Genomic DNA, 18,015 nt, shown 5'->3' with positions numbered 1-18,015 from the left:
GTAAATGAATGAGGAGTCGCTAAACTCCACAGGTACGCCGTTTTGTGTTTGCAATAATTTTTTCCGCTTTTAAATGTAAAAAATCAAAATTGGCGCTCCAATCGCCAGTTTTGTGTCGCTCGGTTGGTAGCAGATTTTAAAATCTTCCTGTTTTGCGTTTGTAAGCTTTCATTATTAAATAATTAGTAATTAGGCCCCAAACTTTGCTCTAAAATGCCGAAAAACAAGAAGTCTAAGAAGTCCGACACCTCTGACTCCGATTCGGGTCCCGAAGACGTAAATAATTTTTTACCGGTGTTGCTTAACCTCACTTTTTTTGGTTTCACAGAGGGGGCCCGTTAAAAAGCAGAAGACACAGAATAAGTCTAGTGGGGACAGCGATGAGAACTCGTGGGATCTGGGAAAGAACCGGTTCGTGAAATTGACCGAGTTCAAGGGGAAATGGTATGTGAATATCCGCGAGTTTTACAACGCTGATGGGGAGCTGCGTCCCGGCAAAAAGGGGATCATGCTGACCATGGAACAGTGGCACAAATTCAAGGAGGTTATGCCCGAGCTTGAGGACGCAATCAAGCGGAACGTTTGAGTTGTTTTTGTATTTATGATTGAAATAAAGTTGAGTCATTACTTACTGTTTTATTTGGGTAACAACTGAGTAAAAATATATCTTTGATATAATGCGGGACAGGGCGTTAAATAACAGGAACAATTATTTACATAAAATTAGGATTTAAAATTTTCTAGTCTAGAAACACTTAAACATCGCTCGTTTTTATGTCGCTATTTGTACACGCTGGAATGAAGTTTCCCTGTTCTGTACCAAACAGAATCTCGGAGCCCGGGGGTATAAAGTCGCCGCCCGAGTCCGCACTGAAATAATTTGAAGACTGAAACACGTTGGTGTTGTTATTTGGGGCGTCAGCCTCGACTAGATCGTTATTTTTATTAACATCTAACAAACTCTGCGTATTTTCCTCAGCTGTGGCCCCCTCCGGAGCGGCATTATTGTAGGGGTTTCCCACATATTCGGAGTACAACGATACCGGACTGTTGTACAACACTGGAAATGTGTGACTTTGATTTTTGGCGTATAAGTAGGGCATGCCGGGCTGGAGCGTCGGCTGGAGGAACGGGGGCGGTGGCGGCGGCAGCGCCGAGGCAATCGGCGTCGAAACCATCTAACGAAAAAATTAATACACCAACTTTTACAAATTTTCAAGCGGCCTCACCTGCCCCAAATGCGCAAAAAGGGGCGATGAGACTTGCTGTTGGCTCGTGGGGGGCTGCAGGATGATCGACCTGGTCGCGTTCTCGATATTGTGCTGCACGACCTCCTCCACGTTCTCCCGCTTCCCCTGCTGCTCCCTGAACAACTCCTCCTTCATCCCTGGGAGGAATTTGTTAATTCTGTCCCACGTGGCGGCCCAGAGCGGGCTCTTGCCGTCCGGTCCGTCAAAAACCTTCGCCGAGTCCATCACCAGGAGCATGTTTTTGAGCGATTCTGGGATGGCTTCCGCCAGGAGATCGCTCTTGTCGGCGTGCATGTACTTGTCAATGAAGTCCAGGATAATCAGCCATAGATTGGAGAAGGTTGGGAGGGAGAGGAGTGGAGTTAGGTGGTGGAGGAACACTTTGGAGAGGACGGTGGCGGCGCGCATGCGAGTCTCCTCCATGGCGAGGGGGTCCTTGGGGTCAATGTTACTCAAGAGGTGTGCCAGAAGGGGGAAGAGGACGCGGTGGAAACACGCCTCCCATTCGGGGCCCGTGAGCGTCTGCAAGTCGTGGACCAGGAGCGCTCGCTGCAGGTATGTAATTGCGCTCATGCGGATCTAGGGCAGAAATTACGTTATACAAGACGATAAAATTGCATTTTATCTTCGACAGCCTGCTCGAAGATAACGGTGCATTTTATCGTCATGTACAATTTTTTTCCAGCCTCCAACTGTTTTTTTCCTTGACAATTTATTATAAACCACAAGTTTTAAATTTAACGTAAAAAATTACAAAATAATAGATTTAAATAAAGTCAACAGAAAAAAATGGCAGCCGCCCATCGTCTCCGTGAACCACAAATTGTGGTTATTTATTGTTGTTATTGTTTAATGTTTTTGTCCCTGAACTTTTCTTTAAAAAATTGTTACGGGTATGTTTTTATGTTAAAAACTCATCAAAATTTAGACTTTTATATGGATCTAGATAAATTTCTGTTTGTTGAACGCGTTATTATCGAACACAAAGACTGATCTTGTGTCTAAAAAAACAGAACCGGATGCTTATTTTTTTAATAACACTTAATAAGATTTTTCCAAAATAAATTAAACACTGGACCTGACTTCCTTTACTAAAGTTCCTAAGAATGAATTGGCTATGATGCCAACCTGCCAATGTTAAAACTATATTTAACAATTCTGTTTAAAAAACATCCGTTACATAATATTTACTGCACTCTGTTACTACTTTTAAAATAAAAAAAAAATAAAAAGTAAATTATTAGCTTTTTTTAGTTTGAATTCACTTTAATTTATTCCGTTCGATTTGTAAAAAAAATTTAAATTAAATTTTATCGTTCAAAATTTTATTATTTGACTTCACTTTAATTTATTATAATCATCGTTTTCAAATAGTTAATTAATAATACGAGTGCGAAAACACAAGCTTAAAGTTCGGGAGCTGTCTTTATGCAACGAGCGTATGCGAGTTGCGTACCTAGAGACCCGAAAACTTTAAGCGTATTCGCATGTGTTATTAAATTTTTTTTTGTTGGAATTTAAAACAGGTTGCTACGGGAAGCGTGTTTTAAAATAGTGAAAACACGTTGCTATTGGAAACGTGTTTTAAAATAATGTTTATAATCCAGGATTCGGATATACAAGAAGGCTTAAAATGTTACCAACAAAAAAAAAATATATTAAAGTCCTACTCTAATGATAAATTTAAATAATTACAAGAAATTATTAAAAGAGTTGGAAGCGAAAAAAAATGGGGTTGAGTGTGCGACGCTCAACCGTATTTGTGTTTCCAACCTTGTCTAGGGGAGTGCTAACCGTCTCTCCTTTCATACTACACAATTCCCCAAACCCCGTCTCACTGTATATATTACTACATTCGGACGTCTAACGTTAGTGAGATATAACAAAATTTCAACAATTCATAAAAAGACAATTAAATGTTTTTAAACCAACTAATCAAATAAATTCTACGCTAAATACGCCCGAAATTGATTTCGTTACGTTAGATTATCGATTTATCAATTTACTGCCAATTTTGATTTTGGCGCGAAATTCAAATTACCTCTCTCCTGACGTCGCAACACAGCCTGGCAATGCCTTGAAGCAACGGGCACCAGCCTTGCGTCCACAACGACGTTTCTTTGGCCAAAGCCCCGCCTTCCTCCGCCCACCATTTGAAAATCTGGGCGGTTCTAGTATGCAGGGTGTGCATCAAATCTAACAATTGTATCGAAATTTGGTGATAGCCACTAGGCACCTCCTCCTCGTCACTATCCTCGTCCGGACTGCTCGTCGGACTTCGGCGCTCCGCCCCTTTCCGCCTCTGTCTCCGCCCCTTACCCCTCCTTTGTCTCCTATTACCATGGAGACTGGCCTCCACAAACGTCCTAATACAGTGAACGCAATCGTCGAAATTATAGGGCGTGATATGAGCCACATCCCTGACCAGAAACGCAAGACTTTCGCAACATTTGATCAAACTGCTCGGGTCATGCGGCCCCAAATTACGTTCAAGGGCGAGACTGTACTGACTTGGAGGGAGGGTACGCCCCACTACTGGTTGAATCTCGCCTTCGTTACCCACCAGTATCCAGCCACAGGCGGGGCTTTGTGGGCGGTGCTTCGGGCTTTTGCTTAGTTCGGAGTCGGAGGTGTAGCCACGTTCGGGCGTGTCGTCGTCGGAAGCCACGCCTTCGCCGTCGGATTTGGTGGTGGGGTGGTCGTCGGCGACTGCTTTGGGAGGGACAGCGCCCGCCCCCACGCACTCCAATAGGGTGAAAATAATCGTCCAGTCTGTCTCGGTGTGAATGTTCTGGGCGGAGGTTTTAAGGAGTTCGTAGAGGCCGAACGAGATTTGGCGCGAAATTCGACACAGAGTGGAGGATTTGAGGAGGAGGAGCATCTGGAGGGATTGGAGGACGATGGGGCTCATGTCTTCGTTGCGCATTAGACGAATTGCAATGCGCAGGAGGCCGATGACTGATCGTTCGAGTAGAAATTGGTAGTCGAAGACTGAGGAGTTCATGACGAGGGTGTAGATATGGTCGCGGACGGTCTGCCATATTGTCATGACTCGATCCCTGCAAACGCCATCTTATTTTACTACTAATAAGTAATAATATCTGTTTCAAAACCATAAAAACAACTGGCACTTTTCACAATTGGTTTTCTCGTGTAATTAGTGGGTTTTCTTGGCAGTTTAACCATAATCACACCGAAAGACAGTTTTAATTTGTCACATACAGGGTGACTCAGGGGTGTCTAATCGGTCTATAACTTTTTGGTAATTGAAATATAGCTATGCTGTTTTTATTATCCGATAGAATGACTTAAAATCCACAAACTAAATATATTTTTATTATGTACAGAGTGTTGTATACAGGCTGGTGAACCAAAGTTATGTTTTTTTTTTAATGGAACACCCTATATATTTTTACATAATTGGATTCTACGCAAAAAAATAATGTAACTTTATATAAACTATTATGGGAATATCTCTTTTCGTTTGGAAATTATTCAACTTTTCGTTATAAAAAATACCAATTTTTGAAAAATTACTGCGAAGTCGCCTATGAATATTTACCGATAAATTTGCAACAAGAAATCTCAGAATATCTTGTAGTTTTAGCAAATAGTCGACTGTTACTTGAAACAAACAGGTAATGTACAGGGTGTGCCAAAACGCAAAAAGTTAATTATTTACTTTTTTTTAATGGAACACCATGTATTTCTTTACACGTGTTGATAGCATTTTTCATAAGCTTTCTAATGATATGCGGTTTGTTTAGCAAATTTGAAGAATTTCATAAGGTGTTCAAAATTTTTTTTTTTTATTTATTTTATTAATTCTTGATGATAAAAATTCATTTATCTATCAATTAATAATTAGATTACTAAGGTAATTGGTCACATTAGTTCATTAAAAAAATAAATTACTATTTGCCTTATCAGATTCTAGGATAATAAAATTTTCTTGTAATAAAATATTTTTTTTGAAAAATCTCGAAAAATATTTTAAATTTGCCATTCAAACCACATATTGTTAGAAAGCTTATCAAAATTGCTATCGGTACATGAAAAAAAATACATGGTATTCCATTTGAAAAAAATTCAACTTTTTGAGTTTTGGCACACTCAGTATATTATCTGTGTGCTTTAACTAAAAATCGTTTATTTTCTAAAACTACAAGGTATTCTGAATTTTTATATTGCAATTTCTTCGGAAAATATTCCTAGGCGACTTTGCAATAATTTTTCAAAAATTGGTCTTTTTATAACGAAAAGTTGAATAATATCGAAGCAAAATGAGATAGACCTATAATAGTTTATATGAAGTTACATTATTTTTTTGCGTAGAATCCAATTATTCAAAAATGTATAACGTGTACAAAAATAGTTTTAGTTTGTGGATTTTAAGTCGATGTAAGTCTATTTTATCAAAATCATAGTATAATTATTAATTTCAAATTAAGATGCGACCTGAAAACTCTGGCACTTGGGTGATGGCATTACCACCATACGCATATTTATTTTTACCCCTGACTTAACTCTAGTTATTAAAATTGCTTACAATATATTCAAAATAATTGTTGTAGATTTGTGTTCAAACTTAGAAAATATCAGCATATTTCTCTTAAAATTAGAGAATTAAATTGGTTAAAACTTGATTCTCATTAAAAATATTTGACAGTTCACTCTATTAAAAAAAAAGAGATAAAAAAGTTATAATATTTATCACTTTAGTAGCTAATTGTTCTTTTCCTGTTTGTGTTTTTCATTTTGTATTATTATTTTTCATCGTAATTCTCTTTTACATTTCTATTAAGAAAACATACTTTTCGTTTCATATTACTTTAAAAATTTAAATATTTTCTGTTTATTCCTGTATGTAGATACTTTGTCTTTGTTTGAGTTTATATAACATTTTTCTTCAATAAAGGCATTATTACACTGTTCTTTGTACTTTCTGAACACTCACCGGTTTTGTATCACAATTTTGATCAAAAGTTCGAGGAAAAACACGGCGACGTTTTCATTGTAATTATACCCGAGGCTCTTTTGGACGTCTGGGGGCCTCGACAGCTCGACCAAAGCCCCAACAAGGGCCTTAAGTGACTCGTCGTGAAGAAACTTCGAATCGGTTATAACCAAATCAAAGTTGCACTCCCTTATCGTCTCTTTCGCCACATCGATGTGTTGTTGTTCTTCAACAGTTGGTACTTTTGATAAATTCTCGCTCGAAACCATGTAGGAGTACAACGAACTAAAAAGCCCGCTTTCTTGTTTTTGCAAATTTTCCACCTCCTCATAAACCAAATTGAATTTCCCGCTACTTTCGATAAAATCCTCAGCTTCGACGTAACTTCTCGGCAACAAACCCAACACGTACAACGACAAAACCAAATCGAATAAATTCTTCCAGCCTTCTCGAATGTTATCGCCGTGTTGGTGGCACAAGTCAAGGACGCATTTCAAGGCCAGACGCGCCTTAATATTGGCCCCAAACATGATAATGCCGTTGTTCGGTCTTTGCAAATTGTGGAAGTTGGTGAATTTGGCTAGGGTTTGTATCAACATGTCGAGATTTTTCGAAATTGCAAAGTGTGACGAAACAAATGCGCATTTCTGGAATCCTGTCATTGCTTTTTTGTAAATCAGTTGCTCCTCTGATTTGTCGAAAACAAAAGACAGGGCGGCCACAATGGGGCCCCAAATTAATTGAAACAGTTCCTGGTCAAACTGACCCCCGTTTAAGTGGTAATAGACACCGTCTTTGGAGGCTCCTTTGCGCAAAAGGACCTTCCAGAGGTAGTTTTCACGGACGAGGCCCGTCTGCTCAGCCGGCATCACAATTTCGTCAGTCCTGAGGGAAAAAAATTATTTACAGGGTCACAAAAAAGTATAAATACCGTTAAATATTGTAAAAACTATTCATCCAAACTTATTAAAATTTGCTATATGCTTAAGAATATACAAATTCTATCGTTTCAGACGTTTATCTTTTTTTTTGTTCATTTGTTCAGAGGATACAAGGCTAACTTGATTTTTTTTAAGTAGCAAGAATGATCACATTTAATATTTTTAAGAAAAGCATTTTTTTAACTTCTATTTTGATCAAAACTTTTAAAAAAATCTGAAATAATCGAAAACGCACTGCAGAAAAGTAAAAAAATTAAGGCTAACTTTTTAAGAAATTTTGCGCAATAATTGAGTTTTTGCTGAATAAACGCTTAGAAAAAAAAATTTTTTGATAATTTCCGACCAAATCTGGTGATTTTTTTCGTTATAGTTTAACGACAACAGGAAAAAAAACTTGATTTTTGATCTAAAAACGTGATTAAATCCTCAGAACTTGCAAAAATAACGTCATATTTGACATAATTTTGTGATTTATTGGCTAATTTATTAAAAAATTTTGCACAATAATTGAGTTCTTGCTGAAGAAACGCTTAGTAAAGGTAAATTTTTGTTCATTTTCGACCAAATTTGTTAATTTTTTTCGTTCTAGATTAACAAAAACAGGAAAAAAACTTGATTTTTGATCTAAAAACGTGTTTAAATCCTCGGAACTTGCAAAAATAATGTCATATTTGACATAAATTTGGCTAACTTATTAAGAAATTTTGCGCAATAATTGAGGTTTTGCTGAAGAAACGCTTAGAAAAGGAAATTTTTTGGTAATTTCCGACCAAATCTAATGATTTTTTTTCTTTCTAGTTTAACAAAAACAGAAAAAAAACTTGATTTTTGATCTAAAAACGTGTTTAAATCCCCAGAACTTGCAAAAATAATGTCATATTTGACATAAATTTGGCTAACTTATTAAGAAATTTTGCGCAATAATTTTTTGCTGAAGGAACGCTTAAAAAAGGTAAATTTTTGTTCATTTTCGACCAAATTTAGTGATTTTTTTATTGTATAGAAGTTTAATTTTTAGCTAATATTCAAGTGGCAAAGCTAATTAGTTTACTTTACCAAAAATTCAAAATTAAATATTAAAATATTATTATTATTAATTATTAAAATATTAAATTTTATTTTTTTTACCTTCTAATAAAAATAAAAGTGGCTATATTTCACATCTCTGAGTTAAAAAATGTCCTTTTAAAAATTATAAAAATTGACCCTTTGTGCCATTTAAAACAAAATCAAGTTGGCCTTGTATTTTCAAAATAAATAACGGTAGAAAATTAAACAAACTCAGATGATAGAATTTAAACACTTTTAACTGTTCCCCAAATCTCAAGATGCTCTGTTAAACCCTTTAGAAGACATTTAGCTGTATCCATGTTTTTTAGCACCCCAGTATGTAGCAGTAAAATTTTTAAAAATTATTTATTTTACCTAATCGCGTTGTAAATCTCGTCTAACATATCCTCATCAAAATCGTTGCCTCCGTTAACCCCTTTGAGATTTTTCTTAAACCCGGCAAGTGTCATTGGAGTTTTCTGTTTTTTCGCATTTTGATTATGTTGGTCCACGTTTAGTATAATCACAGCGTAGGCGAGTGTGAAAGCTGCATCGACGTCGGCAAACGGCTCGCCGTTACTTTTCTGTGAAAAAAAAAACGATCGAAAAATTCAAATTTCGCGCACATATACGTACATGCCAGTGCTCCGCAAAATGTTCCATCAGGAGCGAAATAATGGGGGCTTCCCCCGGCAATCTAAAAGTCTCCAAATAGTGTCGTAAAGCTTCATCGATTCGTGTATTTGTAAAATCAAAAGTTTTCAGAAACGCATCAAGAATTGCGACATTACTACGATTTCCTAAAAATTCCCCAATCATTTTCTTGTCCAGTCCGGAATTTTCCTTGAGGAAAAGCGCAATTTCGTGCGGGTCCAGCTCGCTTTTCAATACGCCGTGCTCTTGCAGGAACTGGATGCCTTTTTTGGGCTTGTGGTTGAAGTGGTCCGTTCCGGTTGGGAGCCACTGGAATTTAGAAAAATGACGTTTTTTACCCAAATCTACCAACACTATTACTGGACAGACTTAGCTATAAAATTGTTTTAAATTAAAAAGTTAAGAAAAAAATTACTATTTAAACTTTCTCTGTGATTGTGTTAAGCAGAGCTTAACGCTAAGCTAAGCTTAATCGACTAAGCCTAAGCTTAACATCGGTCTAATTAAGCCTTGGCTTAGCGCTGATATAATAACTTAAAAATTCAAAATTTTATTGAAATCGTTAACAGATAAAAAATATATGCGACAAAACTGTATCAAAATTATGACAAATGATATACCACCATTTAACTTTTAAACTGTCAAAACAAAGTAAGCGTGCACCATGACCAACCGCATAATTAAGTAAGCCTAGCTTACTTAAGCTCGAACTTATTTCGGCTAAACTTACTTTTTTTATGTTTTTTTGGGCCATGAGTTCGTCCTTGCTGGGAATTTGATCAGAGATTTTCTGTCTTGTCGTCTTACCAATAAAATTCGTGATGGATTCGATATTTTCGGTGCTTGACTCGACTTTAACCCCTTCTTCCGACTCACTTTTCTCGAAACAATGTTGTTCTATGCTCTCTATAACCGTTAATAGCGCGTCCAGTGATAACATATGCGTGTGATAAACGCCAGACGTGGCCGAAAATGCGTTTTTCGCCAACAGTTTAGTCAAATCCTCGTAGAGATTTGTACAATACATATTACAGTCATAATTTAGGTAGAGCTCAGTCACAAGACCCGGAATTCGCCACAGTTGAAGGATATTATCAAGGGCGATTTCCTTATGTTCGTAGGAGATTTTCCCCGAATCGGTCACAATGATATCAATTAGTTTGGTCAAGTAGAACTCTAGCTGGTACTTGAGGTGCGTCCGCAACGCCTCGAACATTAAAAAACAGACTTGTAAATCGGCCGCGAAGACCGACAAGCGTTCCGACGTCAACAGCTGGAAAAAATTCAAAAATAGAACCAAACTAATTATTTGGGGGACTTACAGAGAATAAGTTCCGACACAAATCATCCTTGACTAGAGCCAGAAGCGGTGAATATTTGCCGATACTGTCAGCCCCCACTTCAAAGGCCACAGTGAGCAACGTGAGCCCCAAATGAATCATAACATCGGTGTTTTGCTTATCTAACGGGTTACACAGGCTGATCAAAAACCTAAACAATTCACGCACACATGCTAGGCCGTAAGGAATCAACACAACCTCCTCGCCCATCTGTTGCGTGAACCTGATCCCCCTCTGGTTGACATAATCCTGAGTCTCTTCAACTTCAGGCGTCGCTTCCTCCTCGTGATTTTCCTCCGGACTTGGCGGATCCACACTTATTTGCACGTTACTTTCCCCAGTTTCGGAAAAATTCGAGGGCGATTCTGCCGCATTTTCGGGGGTATTTTGCGAAATTGACCCCTGCATGTCCACGATATTCCCCGCGGGGGTCATGGGGGTGGTCGAAAGGTGGTTACTGTGATTTTGGGGCTTCAGCTGGGTCGTGGGAGACGGCGTCTCCTCCAAACTTTTCGACAGTCGGAACGACTTTTTCCGCTTCGTCCGGGTCTGTTCAATAGCCCCCGGCCTCATCTTGAATTGTTTGACGGCACACAGGTCATCGGAAAACTGAGGGAGGCGCATAAAGACAAGCTGGACCATGTCTTTGAGATAGTGTTCGGCGGTGCGTCTCAACAATTCTAAAATTTAAGTCACATGGGGGCAAATAATTGAAGGGGCTCACCGTTCAAACGTGTCTCGAAACAAATCCTGAAGCACGACAGCATGATCTCGCAGAGACTCTCGTTGGTGAGCGTGGCCCCCTCGGGGGCCAGTGTAAGAGTCCGCAAGACTTGCAAAATCCGCATTAAAACCACCCCGTCGGAGCTCTGGTCGGTGCCCACGAAGCGGGCGTGCGTGACCGCGTCGGCGATGCTGTGCACGGTGGCGGGCACCGAGCTGTGCGTGGGGTCTGCAAGGGGGCGATCAGGACGAGTGGGGGCTGGCGAGCACTCACCGATCAATCCATACGCTAGGAATTTGTTAACGGCGGACAACGCGAGACTTGTGACCGGACCAGTGGTTTCCTCCGATCGGATCACCTCCAGGAACGGCCCCAAGTAGATGCTTGGTTGCACCAGACGCAAGTCGTCGATTTTGTTCAGGATTTCCTTCAGTTCTTGGAAGTTTTTCATAAGAGGTTCGTCGTCGTCTTGGTGAGAGTGGGACGACCAGCGGGCGCCACGGCGCATCGCCGTCATTAACGTGCACATTTCACCCCTTACGACGAAAATACCGTTGCCCGGAAGCGACATTTTTGCCCGTTTTTTCAAAATTCACGATTTTCACTGTTTACATACTGACACCACCAACACGTCAGCCTGACGTTTCGCGAAACACTACCAACACCACTTGCGAAAACTTGACCATTTTTCACGACGAAACGGCCCAAAAACACATCAGTTGGTACAAAAAATCACTCCGAGTCACTACAAATCATTAAATTGGCCCCTTTAATTCGTAAAATACGAAGAAGAGCCTTAATTACGCAAAAATTGATTTTGTCAAGTTGGTAGCTCTAAACCAATGTCAACTCGCAAAACGTGAGCTAACCTCAAAAATACATGTGTTGCGATTTTGGTGTTTACTTGGCAAAAAATGGTAAAAAACCAAGCGAACGATGACTCAAATGAGAAAAAATCGCACCGGGACCGGCATTCAGGTATTAATAATGTAGTTACGTTTCAATATTGTAAAACTGGTTCAGGTCGCAAGGCTGAGAAGAAGAAGGGCAAAAAGAATGCGAACCGTTTGGAAGACGTGCCTGATAAGCAGCGCAATCCCAAAGCCTTTGCCTTCAATTCGGCCGTGCGTGCCGAGCGTAAATTCCGCCGGAAACAGGACATAGACACGAAAAAACAGCATGTTCCTCTTGTCGATCGCACCCCCTTGGAGCCCCCTCCGATTTTAATCGCGGTGGTGGGCCCCCCGAAAGTGGGCAAGAGCACCCTAATCAACAACTTGATCAAGTTGTTTACAAAATCGCCCCTTGTCGAAATCAAGGGCCCCGTTACGATAGTCACCGGCAAAAAACGCCGAATCACTTTCATCGAGTGCAACAACGATATCAACAGCATGATCGACCTGGCGAAAGTGGCCGATTTGGTGCTGTTACTGTGTGACGCGAGTTTCGGCTTCGAAATGGAAGTGTTCGAGTTTTTAAACATTTGCCAAGTCCATGGAATGCCCAAAATCATGGGCATCTTGACCCATCTAGACATGATCAAAAACGCGAAAACTCTCAAAAACACGAAAAAAGTCCTAAAACACCGGTTCTGGACCGAAGTGTACCCCGGCGCTAAACTTTTCTACCTCTCCGGACTGGTACACGACGAATATTTGCGTAATGAAATTCGCAATTTGGGGCGTTTCATCTCCGTGATGAAGTTCCGCCCTCTGACGTGGCGCACCACTCACGGCTATTTGTTAGCCGATCGCTACGAGGATTTAACCAATCAGGAACTGGTCCGGCAAAACCCGAAGTGCGATCGTAACATCTCGCTTTATGGGTATGTCAGAGGCGTGGCGATTAAAAACCACGCCTCCATTCACATTGCCGGGTTGGGTGATGTTAAAATCCACGACGTTTCGTTTTTGCCCGACCCTTGCCCACTCCCTGAACAAATCAAGAAGCGGGCATTGGTCGAAAAGGAGAAGCTGATTTACGCCCCTTTTTCGGGAGTGGGGGGGATTGTCTATGACAAAGACGCGGTTTATGTCGAGTTGGGGGGCTCACACAGTCATAGTAAGAAAAACGAGGATGAGACTGACATTGTTACCAACTTGATCGATACGCAGAAGACGCTAGATGTGAAAATGGCGCATTCGAAAATACAGATTTTCACGGGAGGGAAGGAGATAACGGGGGAGGAATTTGGGGCTGGTAGTGACGAGGAGGAGGAGGAGGAGCAAGAAACGGAAACGAAACTTTACGAGAAGAAAGAAGAAGAAAAGGAGGAGGAAGATTTGGAGGGTGAATTGAAGAAATTGAGGGGGGCGTATGAACGGTTTCAGGAAGAAAGGGTGGAGGATGATGGGAGGGTCAGGAGGAGGGTCGTTTTTGAGACAGGAGATGAGCAATTAGCCAATAGGATTGAAGACTCAGATGGTGAGGACTCGGATGATTCAGAACAAAAAATTAAGAATGAAGAAAATAAGGATAAAAAGAGAATGAAGAAAACAGATTGTGACAATGAACGCAAAATGACGAATTTTAAAGAAGAAAATACTGATGATGAAGATTCGGATGAAGAAAATACAGATGATGAGGATTTGAATGATTTTGCGACAGAAGAAAATGAAGATGAAGTGCTTGTGAGAAAGAAGAATGAAACAGAAAACAAAGATGATGTCCATTCGAAAATTAGCAATATTTTGAAGAAACTGGACGAGAAGAAGGAAGCTACACTTGTTGAAGAGTCTTCGGATGAATTTGAAGAACAAGAAGACGAAAATCATGATGAAGATGCGTCAGAATCTGAAGATTTAGATGAAGACTCTGAAGATAACGACGACGTAAAATGGAAAGATAATCTGGCGGAAAAAGCACACAGTGCCTTCTTGGATCGCCAGAGCACCAATCAGAACCTCATGAAGCTAGTTTATGGCGTTTTCGAAAAGAATAACAGAAACGAAGACGAAGAAACACAAACTGAACCGGAAGAAGACGAAGAAGAAACGATCGGTGGTCTCTTCAAGAAGGTTTCTCGCGCCCAGCAAAAGCTCAAACTTGACAAGGACACAATGAACCTTCCTGAATCTTCCTTAATACAGCCCTGGAATGCCCCTGTCAGAGACTACCTGACCGAAGAAAACAAAACAACAATTGTCAATTGTTTCGTTACCGGCAAATGGAAGAGTTCGGAAGACGCTTCGGAGCTTTTAAAATTAGACGATGCCGAAGATTTAAGCGATATGGATGATTCAGAAATGTTCGGTGATTTTGAAGATCTGGAAACGGGTGAAAAACACACGAAGCGGAAACGCGACGAAGTGGAGAAAGACGAAGAGGCCGACAGGCAAGCCTTGGCCGAGAAGAAGCGCAAATTGAAGGAGAAATTCGATGAAGAATATGACAACACGGAGAAGAGCTCCTATTATGATGATTTGAAACAAAGCGCGGAAAAGCAAGCACAGCTGAATAAAACCGTCTTTGAGAACATGGCCGATGATGTCCGAGTGCAGATCGAGGGTTTCCGGCCGGGGATGTACGTCCGAATCGAGATTCGGGACGTTCCGGCTGAATTCGTGACGAACTTCAACCCGACTTACCCTCTGATCGTCGGCGCTCTCAACATGGGGGAGGAAAATATCGGGTACGTCAACGTGAAAATAAAGAAGCATCGCTGGTATAGCAAGATTCTCAAAACGGGGGATCCCCTCATTGTTTCGCTCGGCTGGCGGCGCTTTCAAACCCTCCCCATTTATTCCAAACTCGAGGACGATTTAAAGTTTCGTTACCTGAAGTACACGCCTGAGCACTTGGCGTGCAATGCGCATTTTTGGGGCCCCATTACGCCCCAAGGTTCGGGTTTCGTTGCTCTGCAGTCAGTCGCGTCCAATCCGGAGATTTTGAAAAAGCAAGGCTTCCGTATCGCTGCCACAGGCGTGGTCCAGGAGTTGGACAAGTCGACGCAAATCATGAAAAAGTTGAAGTTGGTGGGACACCCCTTGAAAATTTACAAAAAGACGGCTTTCATTAAAGGCATGTTTAATACAGCCCTCGAAGTGGCGAAGTTTGAGGGGGCGAGGATCAAGACAGTGTCGGGGATCAGGGGGCAGATTAAGAAGGCGGTGAACAAGCCTGAGGGCTGTTTCAGGGCCACGTTCGAGGATAAGATTTTGTTGAGTGATATTGTCTTTTGCCGGACGTGGTATAAAGTCGATGTGCCCCAGTTTTATACTCCCGTGACCACGCTTTTGCTGCCGGAGGACAGGAAGAACTCGTGGCGCGGTGTTAGAACGACTGGGGAAATCAAACGGGAGAAAGGAGTTAAAAATTTGCCCAATGAGGATAGTTTATATCGGGTATTTTTTTGGTATTTTTCGTGTTGTTTTATTTATTTGGGTGTTTTTAGCCAATTGAGAGACAACCTAAGCCGTTCAAACCCTTGGTCATTCCTGCCAAGCTACAAAAAGCGCTACCGTACCGTGATAAGCCCAAACATGGCGTCAAGGCCACTGATAAGAAGAGGGGCATTGATAGGGTGGCCGTGATCCGCGAGCCCCACGAACAAAAGGTTCTTTGGCAAATCGTTGTTTCAAATTTTTCAATTTATATTTCAGGTCTCGAACTTGATGAAAATGGTTAAAACAAATTACGAGTATAAACAAGAGAAGGTTAAAGCCGAGACCCAGGAGCGACTACAGAAGCACCGACAAATGGTCGAAGCACAAGAAACAATGAAGGAAAAGAAAATCAAACAGAAGAAAAAGGAAGTGTTCCGCAAGAAAAGCAAAGCCCAAAATAGCAAAAAATAATATATTTTGTACAATTTATTCACATTTGATTTTTTAAAACCTTGTGTAATAATTGGTGAATTTCCAAAATTGTGTCTTGACGTACACTATCACTTGCGATTTTCTTCAACTGTGCGCCAACAAAGTCGCCAAAAATATCACACTCGTTTTTCGGGGACTTCCCCCCGTCGTCCCTTGGCCGTTTTGGCGGCGGTGGCGAGTCTGGAATTTCTTCCTTGATTTGTATTTCCGGCGAACGTGAGCCGTCACTGTCGAAGATTTCTTCGAATTTGACCGAAGGGTCGATCTGATGGTCCAAAAAATCCAGTTTTTGGGCGTACCAACTGTGACACTCCTTGAACAAAAAAATAGCATTTTGGCCAATTTGGGGGAAAGACCGACTTCGTTCGTGTCGTTCGTTTTCTCGTTTGTGTACTTCGCGATTAAGTTGTTCCACTGGGCGATGATTTCGATTTCAGTTACACCGGAACGGACGGCTTGTAACGCCTCAACTATGTTGCATAAACTGTGCTTTTTTAATTCATTGTTGTCGTAATCCTCGTGGTTGGGATTATACAGAACTGGGTGTTTTTTGTACTGGTCGATCAAGGCTTCGATTTGGGCCACGTTCCAGCGAGTCTGAAAAAAATTCATTTGGGGCCCAAATCATTAAAAATTAATAACCTGGCTAAAGTCATGATTGTGCTCCTCGTTGAAGCTTTTTATTTCTAGACAATCGCCCTCTCGGGACGCTCGCAGCTTAATGAAGGCATTACAGGGCGCTTCGAACCGAAACGAACTGAAAAAATCCCCGAAATTAACCAGTCCTACCAACCTAAACGCTCACATCGATTTCCTCAAACCCTTACTCCGTGATTTGTATTTTTCACCTCCGTGGATGCACGAATACGTTATTTCGTAGTAAATCAATTCCGGATTAATGAACCGTTTAATGTTGGGGGTTGAACTGATTTTGCGACTTGACCGTTTCCAGAATTTTTGGCGTTGAAATAACTCGTATTGTGACACGAACGAGGTCAACTCACTGTACGAATTGAACGTTTTTCCGACGAAAACCATCGGCACGGCCATTGCGCGACGTCACGTTATAACGTGAGAATAAGAGTAGGTCGCGTGAAAGCAGGTTTCGCGCGTACCGGATTTAGGTCGAATGCAACAACACATCATTTATTAAAGCAAAAAGTACAGGAAGCCCCGCCCTATTAAGGGCGGGGCCTGGCCCAGCCACGCCCCCTCACTCTTTCGCCCCCGTGTGTTGATTAATAACGTGAACTTTAAGAAATGTCTCGGATTTGGCCTTAAAGGGGCACTTGTCACACTCCAACCACTTGATTTCATCAAACGACGTATGTTTGTAAAAGCAGTGCCGACTAACCCCCGACTTGTACTTGGACTTAAAGTCGCAATGGGGGCACGGGTACTCCGAATGCTCCTTCTCTTGGTGCACCCTCAAGTCCGACCCGGTCGCCCCCTTGTAGGGGCACTGGTCACACCTATTAAACCCCATTTCATGCACTTTAATCAGGTGGTTGGTCAATTTCCGCTTGGATTTTGTTTTAAATTCGCAAAGGTCACATTTGAGCCACTCACTGTGTTTATAATTGAGATGCACTTTCAGTAAAATATACGTTTTGCCAACGTAGTCACAATGGGGGCATAGGTGAGTGGCCTCGTGCCTGGTTTGGTGCTTCAGGAGGCCCTTTTCCGTCCTGGCCATGTAGGGGCACTGCTGACAGCGCAAGGGGGCCTCAGGGGTGTGCTTCTTCAAAACGTGGGACGCGAAATGCGACTTGTGTTCAGTCTGGTAGGAGCAGTGGCCACATTTAAAGGTTTTTTCGCGCTTGAAGTTGATCTCGGGATGTTTTTTCTCAATGTGGTTGAGGAGAAAACCGTCGATTTTCGTTTTGAAGGGGCAAGAGGGGCACCTGAAACCGTCGGGGGTCCACTTGAAGGGGAAATGCTCGGCTTGGAGCTCGGGGGGCTCGGGTTTTAAGATTGGTTCCTCTTTAATGGTGATCTCTGAGCTTATGGGGTCCATGGTTAATAATGGGGGCTCTTTAACGCATTTTTCGTTAAAAAAGTTGGGGCAATTTTGAGGTTAATGATAGATGTCAACAAACATAGACACAAAAAAGCGGTAGATAGTCCACTAATGGCTTGAGTGTTGTGAGCTAAAAAACTGCTATAACTAATATACATTGGGTTAGAGATGATTGAGGCAATAAATAAATTAACCAACTACTTCAAAATTATGCCCTAAAATTGCAGATTTTAGGCAAAAAATTGTATTATCTTTAACCACA

At 41.2% G+C, this 18,015-nt stretch overlaps 5 protein-coding genes and 1 non-coding gene across 6 annotated transcripts; 2 read left to right on the top strand and 4 right to left on the bottom strand.

Moving 5' to 3' along the window:
• Window positions 1-133: 133 nt before the first annotated feature.
• Ssb-c31a (Single stranded-binding protein c31A) lies at window positions 134-627 on the top strand. The gene is made up of 2 exons (XM_961918.4): window positions 134-276; window positions 329-627. The coding sequence occupies exons 1-2, from the start codon at window positions 214-216 to the stop codon at window positions 584-586; spliced, it is 321 nt and encodes a 106-aa protein (XP_967011.1). The 5' UTR covers window positions 134-213; the 3' UTR covers window positions 587-627.
• garz (gartenzwerg) lies at window positions 622-11,619 on the bottom strand. Its single transcript, XM_008198474.3, has 10 exons — window positions 11,190-11,619; window positions 10,917-11,144; window positions 10,175-10,872; window positions 9,583-10,125; window positions 8,835-9,161; window positions 8,574-8,782; window positions 6,208-7,092; window positions 3,292-4,309; window positions 1,230-1,829; window positions 622-1,178 (listed from the first exon to the last, which is right to left on the bottom strand). Exons 1-10 carry the CDS (start codon window positions 11,485-11,487, stop codon window positions 756-758), a joined length of 5,229 nt encoding a protein of 1,742 aa, XP_008196696.1. The 5' UTR covers window positions 11,488-11,619; the 3' UTR covers window positions 622-755.
• Window positions 2,974-3,066, bottom strand: LOC135266599 (U6atac minor spliceosomal RNA). The gene has a single exon (XR_010334736.1). It is a non-coding gene; the product is annotated as a U6atac minor spliceosomal RNA (small nuclear RNA).
• Window positions 11,620-11,634: 15 nt separating the features above from the next.
• LOC655542 (uncharacterized protein) lies at window positions 11,635-15,730 on the top strand. Its single transcript, XM_008198476.3, has 4 exons — window positions 11,635-11,894; window positions 11,940-15,259; window positions 15,310-15,471; window positions 15,518-15,730. The coding sequence occupies exons 1-4, from the start codon at window positions 11,831-11,833 to the stop codon at window positions 15,710-15,712; spliced, it is 3,741 nt and encodes a 1,246-aa protein (XP_008196698.1). The 5' UTR covers window positions 11,635-11,830; the 3' UTR covers window positions 15,713-15,730.
• LOC103313934 (hypothetical protein) lies at window positions 15,700-16,783 on the bottom strand. The gene is made up of 4 exons (XM_008198475.3): window positions 16,539-16,783; window positions 16,376-16,490; window positions 16,094-16,330; window positions 15,700-16,046 (listed from the first exon to the last, which is right to left on the bottom strand). Exons 1-4 carry the CDS (start codon window positions 16,781-16,783, stop codon window positions 15,732-15,734), a joined length of 912 nt encoding a protein of 303 aa, XP_008196697.1. The 3' UTR covers window positions 15,700-15,731.
• Window positions 16,784-16,946: 163 nt separating this feature from the next.
• On the bottom strand, window positions 16,947-17,750 carry LOC107398451 (zinc finger protein 142). The gene has a single exon (XM_015982548.1). It carries the CDS (start codon window positions 17,748-17,750, stop codon window positions 16,947-16,949), a length of 804 nt encoding a protein of 267 aa, XP_015838034.1.
• Window positions 17,751-18,015: the final 265 nt, after the last annotated feature.

This window comes from Tribolium castaneum, chromosome 6, assembly GCF_031307605.1.
Source record: "Tribolium castaneum strain GA2 chromosome 6, icTriCast1.1, whole genome shotgun sequence".
Lineage (NCBI taxonomy): Eukaryota > Metazoa > Arthropoda > Insecta > Coleoptera > Tenebrionidae > Tribolium > Tribolium castaneum.
Note: the sequence above shows the minus strand (reverse complement) of the source record. Positions and strands in the feature narration are given on the sequence as shown.